Here is a 23,633-nt window from a genome sequence, read left to right on the forward strand (position 1 = left end):
CCATATAATGATAAATTATAGATTTAGGAAATTTTTTACGTATCACTTCCAATGGCTGTTGTACAAAATATTGGCACAGAGTTGGGCTATTCAACATTCCCTGAGGGAGGACCCTCCATTGAAATCTTTTAACCGGTTGAGAATTATTATAAGTAGGCACTGTAAAAGCAAATCTTTCTTTGTCTTTTTCTTGTAAGGGTATTGAAAAGAAACAGTCTTTTAAATCAATAACTATGAGAGGCCATCCTTTTGGTAACAGAGTAGGCAAAGGCATCCCAGATTGTAGAGAACCCATTGGCTGAATTACTTTGTTAATTGCCCTAAGGTCTGTTACCATTCTCCATTTACCAGATTTCTTTTTAATAACAAATACAGGAGAATTCCAAGGGCTGGTTGATTCTTCAATATGCTGAGCATTTAACTGTTCTTCTACCAGCTCTTCTAAAGCCTGGAGTTTCTCTGTTGTTAAAGGCCATTGCTGGACCCATACAGGCTTGTCTGTTAACCATTTTAAAGGTAGAGCTGTTGGTGTCTTTGGAAGATCATCAGTTATTGTGCCCTGTTCTTGTATAATATGGATGGCTGGTGACCACTCATTAGAACAATATCTTCTAATATTTCTCTCAGTAACATGTGCTAGTTTATGATTTGTTTCTGAGATTGGAGGGATGTTAATCTGAGTATTCCATTGTTGCAACAAGTCTCGACCCCACAGGTTCATAGTTATGTTAGCCACATATGGTTTTAATTTTCCTCTCTGTCCTTCTGGACCTATACATTCGAGCCATCTTGCACTCTGCTTCACCTGAGATAATGTCCCAATTCCTAACAGTTGAACGTTTACCTCCTGAAGAGGCCAAGTTGGATGCCAAAATTCTGGTGCAATTATGGTAACGTCCGCACCTGTGTCTACCAGACCAGACAACAAAACACCATTTATTTTTATTGTTAATTTTGGTCTTTGTTCATTAATAGAAGTTTGCCAAAAAATTTTCTTTATGTTTTCTCCTGAATTTTCTATTCTCTCTGTTTCATCATCCTGACCAGCATGATTTATTCCAATAGGCATTTGTTTATTTAATCTCTCTCCAGAGCAGGCATTTCCTCTATGGCTGCAGGAAAGGTTTGAACTGGATTTGCACTGGGGGCCTGCGCGAGGCCCCTCTGGGAGTTTCCCGAAGACTGAGGCAAAGGATTACCCTGTCTGTCCTTTGTTGATCTACATTCGTTGGTCCAGTGTTTTCCCTTACCACACCTTCTGCATACTCCAGAAGGAAGGGGCATTCTGTTGCCATTGTTCCTTGAAGAAACATTGTTTCTGGGAATGACCTGTCTACAGTCCCTTTTCAAATGTCCTTGCTTTCCACATCCAAAACATCTAACACTCCTCAAACCTTTTGAAATTACTTCTCCTACCCATGTATCATCATGCTCATCAGCTTCAACATTAATTGTTTCTCTAATCCAATCTTCCATAGGTGCAGATCTTGCCCTTAATGGCCTGATTATTCTTTTGCATGCTGCATTCGCATTCTCAAAGGCCAAAGATTCAATTATTGCCTTACCAGCTTCTGAATCCGAGACCATTCTCTTTACTGCTGAAGCCAGTCTTTGTAAAAAATCTGTAAAAGACTCTTTTGGGTCTTGCATCACCTTTGTAAATGACTCAGATTTTTTTCCTGGTTCCTCAACTCTGTCCCATGCATTCAAGGCTGCCGTTCGACATAAAATTAGGGTTTGGACATCATATAAACATTGTGTTTGTGCTGAAGCATATTGGCCTTCGCCCATAAGCTGATCCTGGCAAACTTGTATTCCTTTATCCCTCCATTGTTTTTCTATGTTTTTAGCCTCCTCCTTAAACCAAGTTAGAAATTGAAGTCTCTGGCTGGGTTCCAGAACACCTTGTGCAAGGTCCTGCCAGTCCTGTGGTACTATCCTATTATATGTTGACCAAGAGTTTAACATTTGCTTTACATATGGGGAATGCATGCCATAAGATATTATTGCCTCCTTAAACCTTTTTAAATCCAACATTTCAATTGGAGCCCAAGTATTTTGTGTAGCCATTTGATCAGGCATCTGCTGTACGGTTACAGTATAAATTAAGGGTGACTGTGTGAAAACAGGCTTTCTTTCTGCGACCTTATGATCCCGACTTGAAACAACTTCACTGTTAATTTCTTCTGTCTGAATTTTTACAGGTTTAACAAGTTCTTCTAAAGCTGTTATCCTGGCACTTAAATTGACTATCTTTTTAAATATTAAAATGTGGATTATTATAGTGATAAGGTGCATAATTCCACCAATACTAATATTATATAGTTGTTCCATTGCCAGACTGCCTAAAATTTCGAACAAAAACCAATTTTCTTCCAATGTACACATAAAACCCATTTGTTTTTTAATGTGGAAAAAATTCTCTTTTAGATAGTTTCCTTTAAAATATCTGATATGTTATGACTTACCAAATCTGCGTAGAACAGTAGAAATCCGAGGGTATTTTCAAAGCAGCCACCTAGTGTCCCAGGTGTAAATCCAAAGAGAAAGAGAGAAAGAAAGAGAGGGAGAGAGAGAGAGAGAGAGAGAGAGAGAGAGAGAGAGAGAACATGAAAGCGTAGCTGGCTAAAGTTTAAATGCAGCCACATGTTCCCTCTTGTGCCGAGTCAAGGCTTGGGTCTGGCTTCCTTAAGCTCTGACCACGTGCGTTGGCTTTACAGGCAGGGCCCTGTTCGGCAGGGCAACTCTGAGTTGTTTGTAGCACCGGCTTTAAGCAAGCAGGATTTAAGCAAGCAGCTCACCGATAGTCCAGCCTGAGGTCAAGCAGAACTAGACCCAGGCTAAGAAGCCGCTGCTCGGACTAAGAAGCTGATCGCTGCCGGCCGCCTCGGGCCGCCGTCGCCGCCGCGGGCCGCCTGCCGCCCTTGCGGAAAAGCGGACCTGCAGCCAAGCCAAGCAGTTTTTAATGGATTCTTGTCACGTTGGGCGCCAGATATTGATGTATCCAACCGTCTTATTAAATAAGAAACACAGAAACAATGTAAAAGAGAAAGCCGAGAAGTCAGAGCTCAGAGCTAAAATCTCACCCTTCCTCCTGCTGTCCCAGCTTCTCGAAAAGAGACCTACTTCCTGTCGGTTCGTTTTTTTATAGTATGTTGTTATGCCTTCTCATTGGTTGTAAACCCAAACACATGACTGCCTCATCACTGTCTGAATGTACAGCCCCCTAGGTCTTAAAGGCATATGTCTCCAATGCTGACTATATCCCTGAACACACAGAGATCTTATGGGATTAAAGGCGTGTGCCACCACCGCCACACTCTTGCTATGGCTCTAATAGCTCTGACCCTGAACACACAGATATCTATGGGATTAAAGGCGTGTGCCACCACCGCCACACTCTTGCTATGGCTCTAATAGCTCTGACCCCCAGACAACTTTATTTATTAACATACAATCAAAATAATATTTCAGTACAATTAGATTACCACCACAGTGGATGATCTTTTACTTCTCTTCATCAAGGGGTTTTTCCTGTTCGAATCGAATTTTTATTAATTTTGTTGGTATCCATAGCTTTTCTTCTCCTGCAGAAACAAAGGCAAAACCCCTTTCCCAACATAAAACATATCCAGTTTTCCATTCTGAGGTCAGCACATACTTGAAATAAACTGGTTGGTTAAGCTGAGGAGTTTTGTCTGTTGTCCAATGTCTCTCTGCAGCTGTTGTTCCTTTCTCATCAGCATTGAGAAAATTCAAGGTTAATAAAGCACTATGCAGTCTATTTCTAGGAGTCATTGCTACCTGTTGCTGTTTATTTAGCATATCCTTTAAAGTTAGATTAGATCTTGCTATGACTGCTTGGCCTGTGGGATTGTGTGGTATACCTGTAATATGCTTTAAATTGTAATAAGCAAAGAATTGCCTCATTTTATTAGAGAAATATGTTCGGGCATTGTCTGTCATAATTTGTACAGGTATTCCCATGATGGCCATTACTTTTAATAGGTGTGTAATCACAGAATCAGCCTTTTCAGAACTCATAGGGGTTGCCCATTGAAATCCTGAATAGGTGTCAATAGTATGATGTACATACTTTAATCTTCCAAATTTTGCAAAATGAAACACATCCATCTGCCAAATTTCATTTAGTTGTATACCTTTGGATTACTCCCTGCAGGTAACAGAGTTTGGTTATAGATGGCAAGTAGGACATTTTTTCATAATAACCTTAGCCTGTTGCCAAGTGATGGAGAAATCCTTCTTCAAACCTTTGCTATTTACATGGTATTTCTTATGACATTCCGAGGCTTCTAGCACATTACCTATTAGTAACTGATCAATCTCATCATTATCTTGTGCTAGAGGTCCTGGCAGACCTGTATGGGATCTGATAGCTTTCCCTATTTGCAGATGACATGATAGTATACTTGAGTGACCCCAAAGATTCCACCCAGGAATTGATAAAGCTTATAAACACCTTCAGCAACATAGCAGGATACAAGATCAACTCAAAAAAATCAGTAGCCCTCCTATATACAATGGACAAAGAAGCTGAGAAGACAATTATAGATACATCACCCTTTACAATAGCCAAAAATGACATAAAATACCTTGGGGTAACACTAACCAAGCAAGTGAAGGACCTATATGACAAGAACTTTAAGTCCCTGAAAAAAGAAATTGAAGAAGATGTCAGAAAATGGAAAGATCTCCCATGCTCATGGATAGGCAGGGTTAACATAGTAAAAATGGCAATCTTACCAAAAGCAATCTACAGATTCAATGCAATTGAATCCCCATCAAAATACCAACACAATTCTTCACAGATCTGGAAAGAATAATACTCAACTTCATATGGAAAAACAAAAAACCCAGGATAGCTAAAAGAAACCTGTACAATAAAACAACTTCTGGAGGCATCACAATCCCTGACTTCAAGCTCTACTATAGAGCTACAGTAATAAAAACAGCTTGGTATTGGCATAAAAACCGACTTGTGGACCAATGGAATCGAATTGAAGACCCTGACATTAACCCACACACCCATGGACATATAATTTTTGACAAAGAACCCAAAAGTGTACAATGGAAAAAAGAAAGCATCTTCAACAAATGGTGCTGGCATAACTGGATATCAACGTGTAGAAGGCTGCAAATAGAACCATATCTGTCACCGTGCACAAAACTTAAGTCCAAGTGGATCAAAGACCTCAACATAAATCCAGCTACTCTGAACCTGCTAGAAGAGAAAGTAGGAAGTAGTCTTGAACGCATCGGCATAGGAGATCACTTCCTAAATATAACACCAGTAGCACAGGCACTGAGACAAACAATCAATCAATGGGACCTCTTGAAACTGAGAAGCTTTTGTAGAGCAAAGGATACGGTCAACAAGGCAAAGCGACAGCCTACAGAATGGGAAAAGATCTTCACCAACCCCACATCTGACAGAGGACTGATATCCAGAATATATAAGGAACTCAAGAAATTAGACATCAAAACGACCAACAGTCCAATTGAGAAATGGGCTTTAGAACTAAACAGAGAATTCTCAACAGAGGAATCCCAAATGGCTGAAAGACATTTAAGGAATTGCTCAACATCCCTAATCATCAGGGAAATGCAAATCAAAACAACTCTGAGATACCACCTTACACCTGTCAGAATGGCTAGGATCAAAAACACTGAAGACACTTTATGCTGGAGAGGATGTGGAACTAGGGGAACTCTCCTCCACTGCTGGTGGGAATACAAGCTTGTACAACCACTTTGTAATCAATATGGTGCTTTCTTAGAAAATTGGGAATCAATCTCTCCCAAGATCCAACTATACCACTCCTGGGCATATACCCAAGAAATGCTCAATCATAGCACAAGAGCACTTGCTCAGCTATGTTCATATCAGCATTGTTTGTAAAAGCCAAAACCTGGAAACAACCTAGATGCCCTTCAACTGAAGAATGGATAAATAAATTGTGGCACATATACACAATGGAATACTACTCAGCAGAGAAAAACAATGACATCATATGGTTTGCAGACAAATGGATTGATCTAGAAAAAATCATCCTGAGTGAGGTGACCCAGACTCAGAAAGACAAATATGGTATGTACTCACTCATAGGAAGATGATAGATGTGGAACAAGGATGACTGGACTGCTACTCACATCACCAGTGAGGTTACCTGGAAAACGAGACCCCAAAAAAGACACGGAGAAATGGATGAGATCTACATGAACAGCCTGGTCATGAGTGGGAACAATGAAGGGCAACGGTTGAGGGAAAGAGAGTGGGTGTTCCTAGCTGGATCAAGAAAAGAGAGGGAGAACAAGGAATAGGAGACCATGGTAAATGAAGACCACATGAGAAGGGGAGGAAGCAGAGAGCTAGGGAGGCCCACGGAGATCCACAAAGGTACCCCCACAAAAGACTGCTAGCAATGGTCAAGAGACGGCAGGAACTGACCTACTCTGGTGATGGGATGGCCAGACACCCTGATAGTTGTGCCATAAACCCCATCCAAGGAAGGTCTGAGGAATCTGGATGCAGACATCCACGGCTGGGCCCCTGGTGGAGCACTGGGAGTCTAATTAGTGAGAAAGAAGAGGGTTTATATGAGCGAGAATTGTTGAAGCCAAGGTTGGATAAAGCACAGGGACAAATAACCAAATGAATGGAAGCACAGGATCTATGAACCAAAGGCTGAGGGGCCCCCAACTGGATCAGGCCCCCTGAACGGGTGAGACAATCATTTGGCTTGATCTGTATGGGAGGCAGCTGTGTGTTGGTGCCGGGTCCTGGGCTCGTTGCATGAGTTGGCTGTTTGAATCCTGGGACCTATGCAGGGACGCTTGGCTCGGTCTGGGAGGGGGGGACTGGACCTGGCTAGACTGAGTCTACCAGGTCGATCCCGGTCCTCGCGGGAGACCTTGATCTGGAGGAGGTGGGAATGGGGGATGGGGTGGGGGGAGGGGGAGGGGGGCGAGAGTGGGAGAACAGGGGAATCTGTGGCTATTATGTTGAACTAAATGATGTTGTAAAATAAATTTACTAAAAAAAATAAAAATAAATAAATAAATAAATAAAAAAAAAGCAATCATTTCATATGGTATGCACTCACCCGATGTGAATCAGATGTTAAATCCATGGACAACTCAAGACAGAATTATCCCCCAAGACTGGCAGATTTGGCAGCATCATTATTGGTGGAAAGAGGAAGCTAGGCCCATAGGACAATGAAATGGGGCTACAAGTGTAAGTATTTCCCAAGACCAGTTCTAGGCAAAGGTCAATATGCTGAGTTAAAAAGGCAACTTGAATTTGATGGTCAAATCATAAAGCAATGTTTTTTAGAAGCTTAAAATGCTTGGCACAAAGAAGAAGAATCAGGAAAGAGGTCTGTGTCATTTACTACAATTACAAAAATCCCAAAGGAAGCCTTCACTGATTTTTTGCAAAGGCTCACATCAGTTATAAAGAGAATAGTATCAGATTCAGAAGTCAGAAAATTAATAATCAAATCTTTGACTTTTAAAAATGATAATGCAAAAGTGTTATTAGGACTTTAAAGGAAAGATTGGCACAAATAGATGAATGGATTAAAAATACAGTTGATATTGGATCTGACATTTATGATGCTACTCTGATAGGAAAAATAATTTCTAAAAGTTTTAAGGAAAATCAAAATGTCAGATATTTTATTTGTGGTAAACAAGGTCTTTTGAAAATGGGTTGTAGGCAAAGTGTTCCTAGAAACGGTTTTTTCAGAGACAACCTAGACACAAGTCTCCAGCCTTCTGTAGTGTGCAGAAGGCACAGCAACTCCAGTATTAGACTAAGGAATTCAGATCAAAAGGGATAGGTAAGGTAACTTTCTTGCTGTCAAGAAAAACTCTAAGGGGACTTCTGCAGGCTTCAATATCAAATTTGATTCAATCATTCTGTGCCAGCATTGGAGAAACTCATCTACAGAACAATTAAAGATTTAATACCTGTTATTAAAAACAACACTGCTCTGAATGTAATCAAGGACAGAACAAACTTTAGTAGATAAAACAAAAAATTAAGGATATAACAGAAAACAAATATTTTGGCAAACTGCTATAAATGATCAGACACCAAAGATAAAAATACAAATCAGTGACATTGAAATTGGAGGCTTAGTAGATACTGGAGCAGATGTATCAATAACTTTGTCAAAATCTAGGCATTCAGGTGGCCTCTTTAAAAGATAAACATTCAACTTCTAGGGATTGAAACTTTACCTCAGGTAAAACTAAGTGCAAAATAGGTCTAGTGTATAGCGCCAGAAGGACAAATCAGAAAATGAAAGACATTTGTTGTAATATAGCCATGAATTTATGGGGATATGATTTGTTGTAGCAATGAAAAACACAGATTAACATTCCTCCAATCTCAGAAATAAATCATAAAGAATGCTTCTGAAAAAATATTAAAAGATATTATCAAGAACAGTCACATTTCATTCATTGTATATAAGCAGAATACAAAAGTTGTTGGTCTTTCAAAGTTACAAACCACCCTGCCTTTAAAATGGTTAACTGACAACCCATTGAGTGGAACAATGGCTTTTGACATCAGAAAAGGTACAGACACAGAACAGCTAGTATAGGAACAGCTAAATCTCAATACAATATATTGTAGAATAAACAACTCCTTGGAATTCTCCTTTAATTTTACTAGAAAAAATCTGGAAAATGGAGAGTGTTAACAGATGGAGAGTTAAGAGCCATAAATAAGGTTATTCAGCCAATGCACTTACAGCACTTACAACCTGGAATTCCCTTGCCTTTTTTACTACCTAAAAATGGTCTACCATTGTAACTGATTTAAAAGTCTGTTTTTATACTGTACATTTACAAGAACAGGAGAAAGAAAATTTTGACTTCATAGTACCTACTTATAACAATATTCAACCTGTTAAAGGTATAAGTAGAAAGTTCTTCGACAGGGAATGTTAAACAGTCCCACTTTGTGTCAATTTTTTATACATCAGCCATTAAAAATAATTCATAAACAGTTTCCTCATTCTATAATTTATCACTATATGGATGGTATCTTACTGGCTGATTCAGGGTCAGTTTCCTTAGGAAAAAATATTTGGTAAAATAAAGAGAAATTTTCCTTGTTGGGGACTACAAATTGCTCTTGAAATTATACAGAGAGGAGATTCTATCAATATTCTAGGATATAAGATAGGTTTACAGAAAACTCGACCACAGAAAGTACAAATCAGGAGAGATCAATTGAATTGCAAACTCTTTTTATTTATTTTTATTTCGCATCCCAATCACAGTTTCCTCTCCCTCCTCTTCTCACATTCCCTCCTCCACCTCCCCTCTGAATCCACTCCTCCTCTGTTTCTGTTCAGATAGGATCAGGCTTCCCTTTGGTATCACCAAAGTGTGGCATGTCAAATTGCCGTAAGACTAAGCAACTCTCCTTTTATTTAGGCTGGGTAAGGTAATCCAGTAAGAAAAATAGGTTCACAAGATCCATTGAAAGCATTAGGGGCAGCTCTTGCTCCCATTGATAGGACTTCCATAAATAGACCAATATATACAACTGTCACATATCTGTAAAAGACTTAAGTAGGTCCCAACAAAGGCTCCTTGATTGTTGGTCCAAACTCTATGAATTCCTAAGAGTCAGGTTAGTTGTTTCTGTGGGTTTGATTGTGATATTCTTGATCCCTCTGGCTCCTATGATCCTTTATCCCTCTCTTCAGCAGAATTCTCTGAGCTTGGCCTTATGTTTGGCTGTAGGTCTCTGTATCTGTTTCCATCGCTTGCTGGATAAAGGCTCTCTGATGAGAGAGTTACCCAATCTGATAACAGGAGATGGCAAGTTCAGGCTACATATCCACTATTGCTAGGAATCTTAGCTGGGGTTACCCTTGTAGATTCATGGGAGTTTCCCTTGCATCAGGTTTCTACCTGTCCCTAAAAATCTATTTCCAGTCATCTCTTTCAAGTACTCTCGCCTCTACCCCCTCCTCAACCAGATCCCTCAAGTTCCTGTCTCCATCTGCCCACAGTCTATCCAGGATAACTGTTCTATTTCCCCTTTCCTGAGAGATTAATTCATTCCCTCTTTTGGACCCTCCTAGTTACCTAGCCTCTCTGGGTCTGTGAATTGTCACATGGTTATCCTTTCCTTCACAGTTAGTATGCAGTTGTAAAGGAATTCATACCATGTTTATCTTTCTGTGTCAAGGTTACCTCAATTGTGATGATATTTTTCTAATTCCATCCATTTGTCTTCAAATTTCAGGAAGTCATTAATTTTAATATCTGAATAATATTTCATTGTGAAATGTACAACATTTCCTTATCCATTCTTTAAGTGTAAGGACATCTTAGTGATTTCTACATTCTGGCTTAATAGTAATCCAAGAAAATGATTAGCTGAGGCTCAGAGAAATTTGGTTCTGGTAGAAAAGAAATTATAGAATGCAATATGGATTGCTTAGATCCAAAGCTTGATTGTATTTTAGTTATTTTGCTTTCTACTCATTTTCTCACATGAAATCTTAAGCAGGGAGAAGTAAATATCTTAAAATGGATATTTATTGTTAGCATACAAGCAGAGTAAAAAATTAAAGACCTATGGAGAAAAGATTTCTGAATTGATTCTAAAAGGAAGGTGTCAATTAGCAGGAGTAGACAGAGCAGAAATTGTGGTCCTTTGCTAATACTGAAATTGCCTCATTATGGCCAGAATGAACACTGGCAAAAGCTTGCATTAATTTTTTGAGAGAGATTATCAACAAATATCCCCAAACCAAGAGAGTTCAGTACATAAAAAGTACTAATTGGATTCTACCTCATATAGTAAAAAGGAACATCAATTTCTGGGATATATGCATTTTATACTAATGCAAATAAATTGGGAAATTCAGCTTAGAAGTAAGGAAAAATAAGTAAAGTGACTCAAAGCCCTTATTATTCAGTTAAAACATTAGAGCTGTATACCATTCTTACAGCATTATTACTTTTTCCTGGATCTCTTAATATAATTAGTGACTCTCAATACTCAGAAAGGGTTGTTTAAACATATTTAAACCACTTAACTTATTCTGGATGATGTAGAATTAACTATTTATTCTACTACAACAAATAATAAGGAAAAGAAAATACAAACAACAAACACACACAAAAATATACAGACACACATACATAACACAAGTACATACACACTCATATACAAACACACACACAAAAGATACAAGCTTTCTCTAAGATACAGACTTTTAAAAAGTTGGATAAACAGAAGACTGATAGAAATGTGACCCTAAATAGAAGCTTGGAGGGAAAAAAATGCATAATAGAACAGAGTTTATAATTTTTCAATAATGTGTGGCTAATAATTCTAAAGAATTAATGTAATAATGTGAACCAGTCTTGATAGCAAAATGTCCATGACATGCCTTCTAACATGTGCTGCCCATGCCAATTGGGCTAAATATGGCTATGCTCTAAGTTTGTCTATTTTTTTTAGCATTAGCCCTTTAGTAAAGTATATTATGAGAAATAGTACCTGTTAGTTAGCTTAATTCTTAAATTACTGCATTACCATAAAATAACATTAGATATATCAATGCAAATAAAAATATTCCTCAAAGAACAACAATATATATTTGGGGATAACACTACAAAGGGAACTGTGGGCCTATTTATAGAATTAAGGCCAGGATAAATTGCCTGTGTTATTGTTTGTTTGGTTGGTTGGTTTTGGTTTTTTTGTTTTGTTTTGTTTTGTTTTTGTATAAAGCCTCATATAGCCCATGGTGACCTCAAGCTCAACATGTAGCTGGGATGACCTTGAAATTCTCATCCTTCTTCCTCTGCTTCTCAAGTGCTGGGATTCTGGTTGTATCTCTACATCCAATCTGGTTCCTACAGTGCTGGTGAAAAAACTCAGGAGTTCATGCATTCTAGGTCAAGCATTCTACCAACAAAGGTATCTACAGTATGAATGAAAATTTTAAAAGACAAAACTGAGGAAGACCCATCAGTTATTATGAAAAAGTAACTCTCATCAAAGGGGTTAACTGCAGGATCACTTCAGAAAAAAGTGGAGCTAAGAGTTCCTGGACAGGTGTCCCTGAATAAGTATTTTAAGTAAAAGACTGTGGTGGATTTTCTGTGTGTTGTGGTCTTGGTAGAGTCTTTCCTAATGGTTTCCATTAGTCAAATATGGGTAAGAAATCTTCCCTTACAACCTCACCGGTTCATTCTCTTTGTGCTGTTCAGGTTGGCACAAGCATCTAGGCTTTGATTCTCACAACTTTCACATTGCTTATGTAAAAAAGGTGAGGAGCACCTTCTAATGCTCATCAGTCATGCTATATGAGCAGTGCCAAGCACTTCACGTAAAAAACAAGAGCCCAGTCCCAATGGATACCTGACAAAGCACTCCCACATCTAAGGCTCAGGAAACATTACAAAAGAGGACACATTAATATTGTGAATTCAGGGAATCATGGACTTTGCTATGAGATTGTGTTTCCTACTAATATCAAAATCTACATCTTTAAAGTCTTTCCACCATGACTGCCCAGAGATAAAATGAACAAAGGCTACAATAATAGTGGCCAAAGTAAATGGGGAAAAGCATATGAGACTTCAACCCTACACACACACACATAATATATATATATATATATATATATATATATATATATATATATGCATATATGTATATGTATATATATATGCATATATGTATATGTATATGCAACTGAATAAAGCTGGGATTGAGAGACACTTAACCTCATCCCAGAGAAGAGAACATCAATTGGTTGCACAGTGACCAAAAGTCAGAAAATATAAATACAGGTAGCATTATACAGACTGAGAAAATTATATTTGGGATTAAAAATGTATATAGGAGTGTATATATGTATAACATATATGCATGCACTAAAAATTAATGAGAAAAAAATGTCATGGAATTGAAGGAGAACATGAAGGATTATATGTAAGGGTTTGGAGGTTATTATGACTATAACAAATATATAACAGAATGTAGTTAATATGCTTTGGGAAAATACTTATAATAAGAGATTTGTTATATAAAAGATTAGGAGCACATTTGGGGTATATAATTACTTTGTAAATAAAACTACTTTTCATATATAATAATGTTTCTCTACAAAACTACATGCCGAGTTGAATGTGAATTAGTTTTAAAACTGTATGAAACGAAAACTATATTAATGAAATAGAATTATGGAATGAAAAGTTGAAAGGAGATTTTTAAATGATTTTGGAATACACAGTTTCTATATAAAGCAGTTTCACTATATATGTGTCTATGAAAACACAACGATGTCACTCTAAGTAAATATAATGAAATGAATTTGCAAAAAGTTAAATTGCACAATCTAAAATAAGATTGTTTGCCTGATTCAAGGTGTTGTAGGGGTTGATAATAAACTCTCAAAAGAGAGTGCAATAGAAATACATGTCTTTATTGGTATTTCCAGATGTGGAGACAATTGTCCAAATGGACATGTGAACTATAAAACTACAAACATATTTCCTCTCTTTTTGAAATAATTATTATATTTATTCACATGGGTGTATGTATATGAATGTAGCCATGTCTACTTATGTACTTGCACCCATGAAACAGCACATGTGTGGAGTTCACAAGCTGAGTGAATAGGTTCTATCCCTCCACACTGTGGATCCCAAAGATTAACTCAGGTCATCAGGCTTAGCACAAAGTGACTTTAACAATAATGGCATCTCACTGTCCCATGTGCTTCATCTTTTAACTTGTGAGCTGTCATAATACACACAGAATAATTTTTCTTTTTTATTGAGCTCTTGGATCCAATTCAAGAGAAGTCAAAGTCTAGGGATCCCCAAGGACTATGAAAGCAAAATGCTTTCCAACTACATGATCCTATTTAATGTGCAGAATGGGAAACATTCCAAGGCAGACATGACTTTTCTCAGTGTATATAAGCCACACTAAGGAGAATCATCTCAGCAAAACTAATCATAGCAGAAGAAACAATGTGAGAGTTTCAGATTCCAGGGGAAGTTGGAGGAAACATCATCTAAAAAGGAAGTGCTGTTTTATAAGGTGATTCTTGTAGAGTGAGTACATCATAAACTCATTGTTGTACTTTCATTTTTCATCACAACTACTCATTTAAAGTTCGTTTGTTTTAATAGCACATTTTAGAAAATCCTTCATGAGTTTACAATTAGTATTGCATTTATATTTTTTAATTGTTGTGTTTGACCAAAGTATTGTAGTTTTCCCTTCCAACTAGTTCTTGATACCTTTAGAAACATAGAGCTCACATATAATGATCTCTTAGGGTAATCTTATAAGTTCCAAATCTCCCAACACAGAAATACATTTTACTCACATGCCACTGAACTTACTCTAATGCTATCTGGTCATCTTTTGATTTATTTTGGACCTTCTATTTTCTCAAGATACAAACAATACATTAGGGAAGTAGATACCAGAAATTAGAGAGCGATAACAATGACACACATTAGAATAAACATAATTCACTAAGACTTCACCAAATTTAATGAAAGATGTGTGAAAAATGCCATTAATATATGAACAGTTATGTATGTTCAATTTTGACCACAATAAAATTAATTTTATGTAAACCTGACTATTTTTACTACTTAAATTGGTCATTTTTACTTATTTGTACTTATATTTAAATAGCAAAGTAACTTATTTTACAAATGCCATTAATTTTCTTGGAATTCTCAAATCTAAATTCCTATCATTTATTTCATTATCTGGAAGTGATATTGGGGATTCAGAATAGCAAGACCTCATTTTGCACTACAATTTTATTACTTCATAGTGCTTATTGACAAGGAAATCAATAAACATTATTATTACTAATATATAATGTTCCAAATACTTAACAAGGAAATCCTAAAATATCACTCAGATTATTGACATTTTAATCTTTCAATTTCAAACCTAAAAATAGTAAGAAAAAGTACAGATATTACAATTAGGAAAGAAAACAAATGAGAAATAAATAAAGAGAGAGATTCAAGAAAGGGAGAAAAGAAGAAATGAAACAAAGGTAGAGAGGCAGAGAAAGCAGCTTTCATGAATACATTATTCAAATTATTATATGAAATCTCATCATTTAGATTTGAAAATCTCTAAGTATATGGCAATTAGTAACATCATTCAGGTCTAGTAATACATGGTTGTTTAGAGATACACTCCAATGGACAAGTACAAATTTTAAAGAATGACAATGCTAAAAACATATCTTCGGCACATGGATTCTCAATTTATTTGATTTTTTTCATTTTTATCATTCCTTTTAATAGAATTGATACAAAATAGATTTGTGCCTGGAAACGTTGTGTTTATGTTTAAAATATGTCAATGGATTGTCATTCTGGTATTATGACAGTCAAGTGGAGAGGCTATAAATATAACTCTAATATTCATTAAAGAAAATTACCTTTGAATCCATGCCAAAAAGTTAGATTTAAGGCTGGTAAATATAAACAATATTTTCTACTGACAATAAATTTTGCCTATATTTAAAAAAATTCCTAATTAGAAAGAATATACAAACTAAAGGAAGTTCTTTTACATTTGACTGGATACAATGCTAAGATGTAATTTGTATTCTTTTTGCTTACTTGACTCTGCACATTAAGTTACTATTTCTATTTCAGGAATTCTTAGTTAGGCTCTGTCTCTCTCAACCCATTGGAGCACAGTGTGCTAAATGGAAGAAGCAAACCAGTCTGTGGTGTCAGACTTTATTTTTCAAGGACTTTGTACCTCAAGAGAACTACAGATCTTCTTCTTACTATTATTTTCTACCCTCTACCTGATGACTGTGATAGGCAACCTCTTTGTTGTGATATTGATCATCACTGATCATCATCTCCATTCTCCCATGTACTTTCTGTTAGCTAACCTCTCATTTATTGACTTCTGCCTTTCCTCAGTTACTACTCCCAAACTGATCACAGACCTCCTAACAGATACTAAAACAATTTCTTTTGGGGGGTGCATGAGCCAGATCCTCGGTGTGCATTTATTTGCAGGGGGTGAGATGATACTTCTTGCATTGATGGCGTATGACCGATATGTGGCCATATGCAGGCCACTCCACTACACCAGCATCATGGACAGACAGAAGTGCATCTGGCTTATTTTGATGTCATGGATCATTGGATTTGTGCATTCCATTAGTCAGCTGATCCTGATTTTGGAACTACCTTTCTGTGGACCTAGAGTAATAGACAGCTTTTTCTGTGATATTCCTTTGGTGATGAAATTAGCCTGCACAGATACTAGTACTCTGGGAATCGTGGTAAATGCTGAGAGTGGTGTTTTAGCAACAGCTTGTTTCATTCTCTTGCTGATATCTTACACTTACATTCTGTTAACTGTTCAACTCCACTCTAAAGACGGCTCATCAAAGGCACTCTCTACCTGTACATCCCACATCATAGTGGTTGTGCTGTTCTTTGGGCCTGTCATTTTCATTTATCTGTGGCCAGTCTACATCACTTGGGTCAACAAGTTTCTTGCTGTGTTTTGTACAATCATCACACCTCTCCTGAATCCAGCCATCTATACACTGAGAAATAGAGATATTAAAAATGCCATAAAGAAGCTGATAAATCACATGTGAGTTCCGGAATAATTTTAGACATCTTAATGTTATCGGCAAATTCATTGTGTGAACAACATTTTATACAATTTTTTAGTGGAAATTGAAAAGTATAATTACTTGTTTCTGGAATCAGAGTTGTAATTAGCACATAATTTTGAAAATAACCATTAGAAAAATATATTCAAAATTATAATGTTAATAGTTTTCCCACTTTGAGTAATAGCTATTCAAATACATATATAGAGAGAAGAGTAGAAGATGATAATAATGTTACAAAAATAATTATCACGTTACTACACATCATCTGAATTCCCAAAATTATGCATGTCACTTTAATTACATTGTTATTAACAAAATCCTATTTGGATTACTTTTCAATTTTACCATCTTTTGAAATATGAAATTATACATCAATCATAATTCTATCTTTGTAACAGAGCACATTTAAGATATTTGTGAAGACTGAAGCTACTTAGAAATCAAAATGCTAAAATAATCATATTATAATGCTAGTTGCCTCATATTGATATAATCTCTGTCAGTTTTCAAGTCGTAACTACTCATATGAATTCAGAATTTTCCTATATTTTATTGCTTAACTGAAAGGACAACCTGTTTATAATATTTGAATATATTTTCCTCAATTCACAAATTATTTGCATGATCATGATTTTATATTATATAATGGAATAACATAACTGCTAAGGCCAGTTAGCTAAACATTATATGCTCTTGATAATATGGTATATATAATGATTCATGTTATATACCATTTAATGTAGTGAGTCATTTACTGGATAAAACTATATGGTATAACTTTTTACAATACAAAACTATATGGTACAAACTTTTTACAATAGCTTGATGTCTAATTTATTTCTAAACAGATATGAAAGTGAGAGCTTCTTGAATATCTTGCTGATATTTCATGAGCTAATGGTTAAAATCAACTTGTATTTATATTCTAATAAGTTAAACAGGTTGTCAAACATAAATTATCTAACAACACCACACAAATATCTGTATCATGTTTTCCCAAAATTATATTTTCCCAAAATTATAAGTTAGATAACCATGACTCATGTCTGGCCACAGACTTTGATGTGTACATATTGTAGGTTCTGGTATCTTTTTCAGAAAAAAAAATTTCTCCAATGTGTTTACAGATTTACCTCTCAACTATTTTGTCACCATATTACTTATTAAATATGTTCTTGGACAATATTACATCTGATACAGTTCATGAACTCTTATTCCTCTCCCACTCTTATTATCCCCTTCCCCAGGCACAAAAACACACACAAGTCCCTTTCTACATTTATGTATTTTTGTTTTGCTTTGGGATCCACTGAAATGACCCATAGCCATCTGTGTGTCCATTGTTTCCAACTATCCCTGAGGCACTATGACCTCATCAGTGGGTCTCAACTGAAGAAAATGCCTTGCTCTGTCCCAGAATCATCAGTAACTCACAGTTCAGCAAGGAGATATAGTAGTACATAGCTACTCTATGATCTTTGACTGTTGATGATTTTCTTGTGTGATCATTTGCTTGGGATCATGAATGCATTGGCTGTACCATACCCACAAGATTACATTTCACAGTTTTTGCATTCTTTCTAACCTCTTCCGCATTCTTTCTCAGCATTATTTTATAAGTGATTTTAAGCCTATAGACAGCTTGCCCTCACCTGGCCATAGTCATACTGTAACAATAGAACACCTTAAGGACTCCTTGCTGAACTGTGTAATTAACCGACTCCTATGACTTTTTCAATTTTAATGCAGGATGCATCAATTTCTTTTGCAAATTCTCGAACTGCCTGGTTGGGGTCTTCATAGGTAAAGGGATCCACATTAGTTCTAACACCTTGATTCAAATGTTTCTCTTCATCTGCTTCTTGTTTCGCTTTGCTGTACTTACTCCATCTACGACTAATGAGGAAAGCCGCGATATGAATGATCACAAGCACCACACTGCCAGAGATGGACACTAGTAGGACGATGGAGTTGGCTCCGTCTCCAATGATCCGGGAAGGCACTGTGTTGGTAGTGACCTCCAAGGGCTCGCTGAAGTCTCCATAGCCAGCGGCAGTCCTGGCTCGCACGTGGAACACATAGGAAGTCAGAGGGTTCAGGCCTTTGATATCTGTGTTCCGAGCAGCCATCCGCACAATGCAATAGCTTCGTTCATTCTGGTCCTTTTCATAATACTTGACTTCATACTCTAAGATTACTCCATTTGGTCGATCTGGTTCCAACTAAGCCAGAGCTACACTGTATCTGGTGACTTCTTTAACCTAGACCAAGGCAATGGGTGATGGCGCTGCTTGGTTGGTTGTCACGGTGACAGACACTGACTGGTCCGGACTAGGGTTATATTTAGACACTCCATTCACTGCCCAGATCTCAAACGTGTAATTGGTTTGTGGATCAAAGACTTATCACAAACACACTTACACATAAAACTAAATGTTATTTTTTCCTTTTATTTTATTTTACAATACCATTCAGTTCTACATATCAGCCACAGATTCCCTTGTTCTCCCCCTTCTCGCCCTCCTCCTCTTCCACCCAGCCCACCGCCCATCCCCACCTCCTACAGGGCAAAGTCTCCCCCAAAGACTGAGATCAACCTGATAGACTCAGTCCAGGCAGGTCCAGTCCCCTCCTCCCAGATTGAGCCAAGCGTCCCTGCATAAGTTCAAGGTTTCAAACAGCCAACACATGCAATGAGCACAGGACCTGGTAACACTGCCTAGATGCCTCCCAAACAGATCAAGCCAATCAACTGTCTCACATATTCAGAGGGCCTGATCCAGCTGGGGGCCCCCAGCCTTTGGTTCATAGTTCATGTGTTTCCATTTGTTTGGCTATTTGTCCCTGTGCTTTATCCAACCTGGGTCTCAACAACTCTCCCTCAAATAAACCCTCCTCTTTCTCGCTAATTAGACTCCCAGAGCTCCACCCGGGGCCTAGCTGTGGATGTCTGCATCCAGATTCCTCAGTCCTTGGATGGGGCTTCTGGCACAATTACTAGGGTGTTTGGCCATCACATCACCAGAGTAGGTCAGTCCCGGCTGTCTCTCGACCATTGCCAACAGTCTTTTGTGGGGGTATCTTTGTGGATTTCTGTGGGCCTCTTTAGCACTTTGTTTCTTCCTTTTCTCATGTGGTCTTCATCTACCATGGTCTCCCATTCCTTGTTCTCCCTCTCTGTTCTTGATCCAGCTGGGATCTCCCACTCTCTTTCCCTCGAACCTCGCCCTTCACTGCTCCCATTCATGTCCAGGTTGTTCATGTAGATCTCAGCCATTTCTCTGTCCTTGGGAGATCCTCGTGTGTTTCTTGGGATCCTGTTTTCCAGGTAACCTCACAAGTGATGTGAGTAGCAGTCCAGTCATCCTTGTTCCACATCTAGTATCTTCCTATGAGTGAGCACATACCATATTTGTCTTTCTGAGTCTGGGTTACCTCACTCAGGATGATTATTTCTAGATCCATCCATTTGCCTGCAAACCTCATGATGTCATTGTTTTTCTCTGCTGAGTAGTATTCCATTGTGTATATGTGCCACAATTTATTTATCCATTCTTCAGTTGAAGGCCATCTAGGTTGTTTCCAGGTTTTGGGTATTACAAACAATGCTGGTATGAACTTAGCTGAGCAAGTGCTCTTGTGGTATGATTGAGCATTTCTTGGGTATATGCCCAAGAGTGGTATAGCTGGATCCTTTGCTCTACAAAAGCTTCTCAGTTTCAAGAGGTCCCATTGATTGATTGTTTCTCTCAGTGTCTGTGCTACTAGTATTATATTTAGGAAGTGATCTTCTATGCCAATGTGTTCAAGACTGCTTCCTACTTTCTCTTCTAGCAGGTTCAGTGTAGCTGGATTTATGTTGAGGTCCTTGATACACTGGGACTTACGTTTTGTGGACGGTGACAGATATGGATCTCTGTGTTAATCTCCATCTACTGCCAATAGATACCTCTTAGAAAAAGATTGAGATATACACAAATATATAGGTATAATTAAAAAGTTTAAATCTGTGACCATATACTGGAATATATATTAATAGATTTTTCTTAGGACCTATGACCTATTTGGTCATAAGTAGCCACTGGACGTTTTAGAGGATAGCCACACATTCAAGAATTTTTGAGCAACACAAATAGATTTCATAAAATTAAAGAAAAAAAGGACACAAAGGTGAATGTGTAAAGAAAAGGGATGCATCTGGGAAGAGTTGATGGGATCAATACCATCAAATATATTGTGCAACATTATCAAAGACCATGTAAAAAAAATAAAGAGTTGGGAAGTTTAATGAATAAAAAGTTCACACACACACACACACACACACACACACACACACACACACACACACTGACTGAGCCATATAAATGTAAAGTTAAGCAAATATCTGTAGTGGGTAGCCATTCCAGCTTGGATCTGGAAGTTCCAACCCCCATTGAGACTCTGGCAACTGTCACGCCTACGAGGAGGGGCCAAGGGAGGAGCCGGGAGATCCGAGATCTGGATGGGTGAGTGGTGTCTGTGTTCTGGGACCATGAACAGTGGAGGTGGACCAGGCAGAGCTCCAGAGAACACCGCTGGATTGTGATACACCTTCCCCAGACCCTGCGACCTATCTTTCCCTTTTTGTAAGTTACCAACTAAATAAATCTTCCTTTTAACTAAGTGGAGTGGCCTTAATAATTTCACCAATATCTGGCACTCATGTGGGGCAAATTCCAAAGGCCTTGGTAGCTCCCGATCTCTCCTCCCTGGCTGTCAGGTACCTAAACCCACCTGCAAAGTTTCATATAACCAGGGAACACCTACATGGTTCCATTCCCGAAAAAGGGAGCAGCTAGTCAGGTCTCAATTCCCTAGCTTAGCCCCTAGGCCAGGGAAAGAGGCACACCCCTGCTCCCTGGCCTGCTTCCTGCATGCTGGCTCTGGTTTCTACCATCTCCGACTCCAGCCAAGATCACCAGTAGGCCCTGTATTGGAGCTGTACCAATGACACCTGCTGGCTGAAAAGTGCTACTACATGCCCCAAAACCACAAAAGGTAAGCATATTGTTTCAAGTAAAGGTACTTGATAATTTTACACCTTAAAAATGAATAACAAATTTTTAGTAATTCTTGTAATATGGCCGACAACATTACCTCACAAGAATTTAAAAACCTTTTTGCCTGTAGGATGAATGACATCTTCCTGGAAATATACGACATTTCTAAGGCATAACTGGCCTATACCATTTTGGCATTCATCATAATAATTCACACAGTGTTCAAACACTGGTTTAAGATGAAAGATGAGTCATTATTGGGACTGATACAGGCTTTAAAAGATAGCAATGAAGGCTTACAGAAAAAGATTCTCTCTCTGAAATCTGCTAACCAGGATTTACAGGCTTTCAAAGATAGCAGTGAAGACTTACAGAAAAAGATTCTTTCTCTAGAATCTGCTAATCAGAATTTACAAAACAGGCTTGTACCCAAAATTGATTTTATTGATAATAAATATGAGTATTTAATGGATAGAACACTAATTCTCCAGAGTGAAGTTGTGGCTACTCAGACAGTATATAAGAAAGAAAGATTAGCCGGGCGTTGGTGGCGCACGCCTTTAATCCCAGCACTCGGGAGGCAGAGCCAGGCGGATCTCTGTGAGTTCGAGGCCAGCCTGGGCTACCAAGTGAGCTCCAGGAAAGGCGCAAAGCTACGCAGAGAAACCCTGTCTCGGAAAACCAAAAAAAAAAAAAAAAAAAAAAAAAGAAAGAAAGAAAGATTATCATTAATTGATAAGATAAGGTCCGTGGAATCATGAGTTTCTGAGGAACACAAAAACTTCTATGATTCCATGTGAAATCTGGAGTCCCTTGCAAGAGAGGAGGTTCACTCCCTAGAACAGACCCTAGGTGCTCATTTGCAAGCCCTAGAAGAAACTCTCAGTAAACATGACAAGGGAACTAATAAACAGAAGGTCAAGACCATAGAGGTTGTAACATCTCCAAAAGGCTCTCATACAATGGCTTATCCTGTTATCATCCATGAGAGCCAGCAGATGACACACATCCCGAGCAATATACAACATATACATTACAACCAATTTCAAACAAGGGACTTTAAAAATATAAAGGAAGCAGTAGTTACGCATGGGATACACTCCACATACGTAAAACAGATGTTAAATTCGTGGTCTACCTCACATAGAATCATTCCAGATGACTGTCATCAGTTAATTTCAGCTGTTCTAGAATATAGCCAGCAGTTACAGTGGGAAAGCTGGTTGAGAGAAGAGGCAAAAAATTTAGAACAACAAGGTTAACTCAGAGGTTTTGTGATCTCCCAAGATCAAATAATTGGTGAGGGATGTTTCACTGACAGGAATGTACAAGCCACTTATGATGAGCATAAAATATCCATATGCTGTACAGCAGCTGTAAATGCTTGGGAAAATTTTCCAGAAACTGGACGACCAACTGAGGACCTTTGTACCCAAACATATACACAAAATATATACAAAAAAAGATATACAAAATATACACAAAGATATTTCAGGGACCACACGAACCCTTCACTGATTTTTTACAAAGATTGAACACAGCTATAACAAGAGCTATGTCAGATAAAGAATTAAGAAAAATATTAACTGAGTCTTTGGCGTTCAACAATGCTAATGCAGAATGCAAAAGAATACTTACACCATTAAAGATCAGATCAGCTACTTTGGAAGAATGGGTTAAATATACTAATGGTGTTCAGTCTCTTAACTACAGTAATGAGGCTTGGTTAGGAGAAACAAATCCCAGAGGTGAAAGAAGTCCCCATAGTACCAAATGTTTTAAATGTGGTACACCAGGTCATATAAATAAAAACTGTATATGGGGTACGCATAGAAGTAATACTCCTTCTAGGAATAGCCTAAACAGGAGACCCCAACCACCT

At 37.8% G+C, this 23,633-nt stretch overlaps 1 protein-coding gene across 1 annotated transcript; it reads left to right on the forward strand.

Annotated features, from left to right (window-relative positions):
- Positions 1-15,773: 15,773 nt before the first annotated feature.
- Positions 15,774-16,691, forward strand: LOC143272746 (olfactory receptor 4K3-like). Its single transcript, XM_076568723.1, has one exon. It carries the CDS (start codon positions 15,774-15,776, stop codon positions 16,689-16,691), a length of 918 nt encoding a protein of 305 aa, XP_076424838.1.
- Positions 16,692-23,633: the final 6,942 nt, after the last annotated feature.

Source organism: Peromyscus maniculatus, chromosome 4, assembly GCF_049852395.1.
Source record: "Peromyscus maniculatus bairdii isolate BWxNUB_F1_BW_parent chromosome 4, HU_Pman_BW_mat_3.1, whole genome shotgun sequence".
Lineage (NCBI taxonomy): Eukaryota > Metazoa > Chordata > Mammalia > Rodentia > Cricetidae > Peromyscus > Peromyscus maniculatus.

Coding starts and splice junctions, on each gene's coding strand:
- LOC143272746 (XM_076568723.1), top strand. CDS start 15,774: ATGGAAGAAGCAAACCAGTCTGTGGTGTCAGACTTTATTTTTCAAGGA.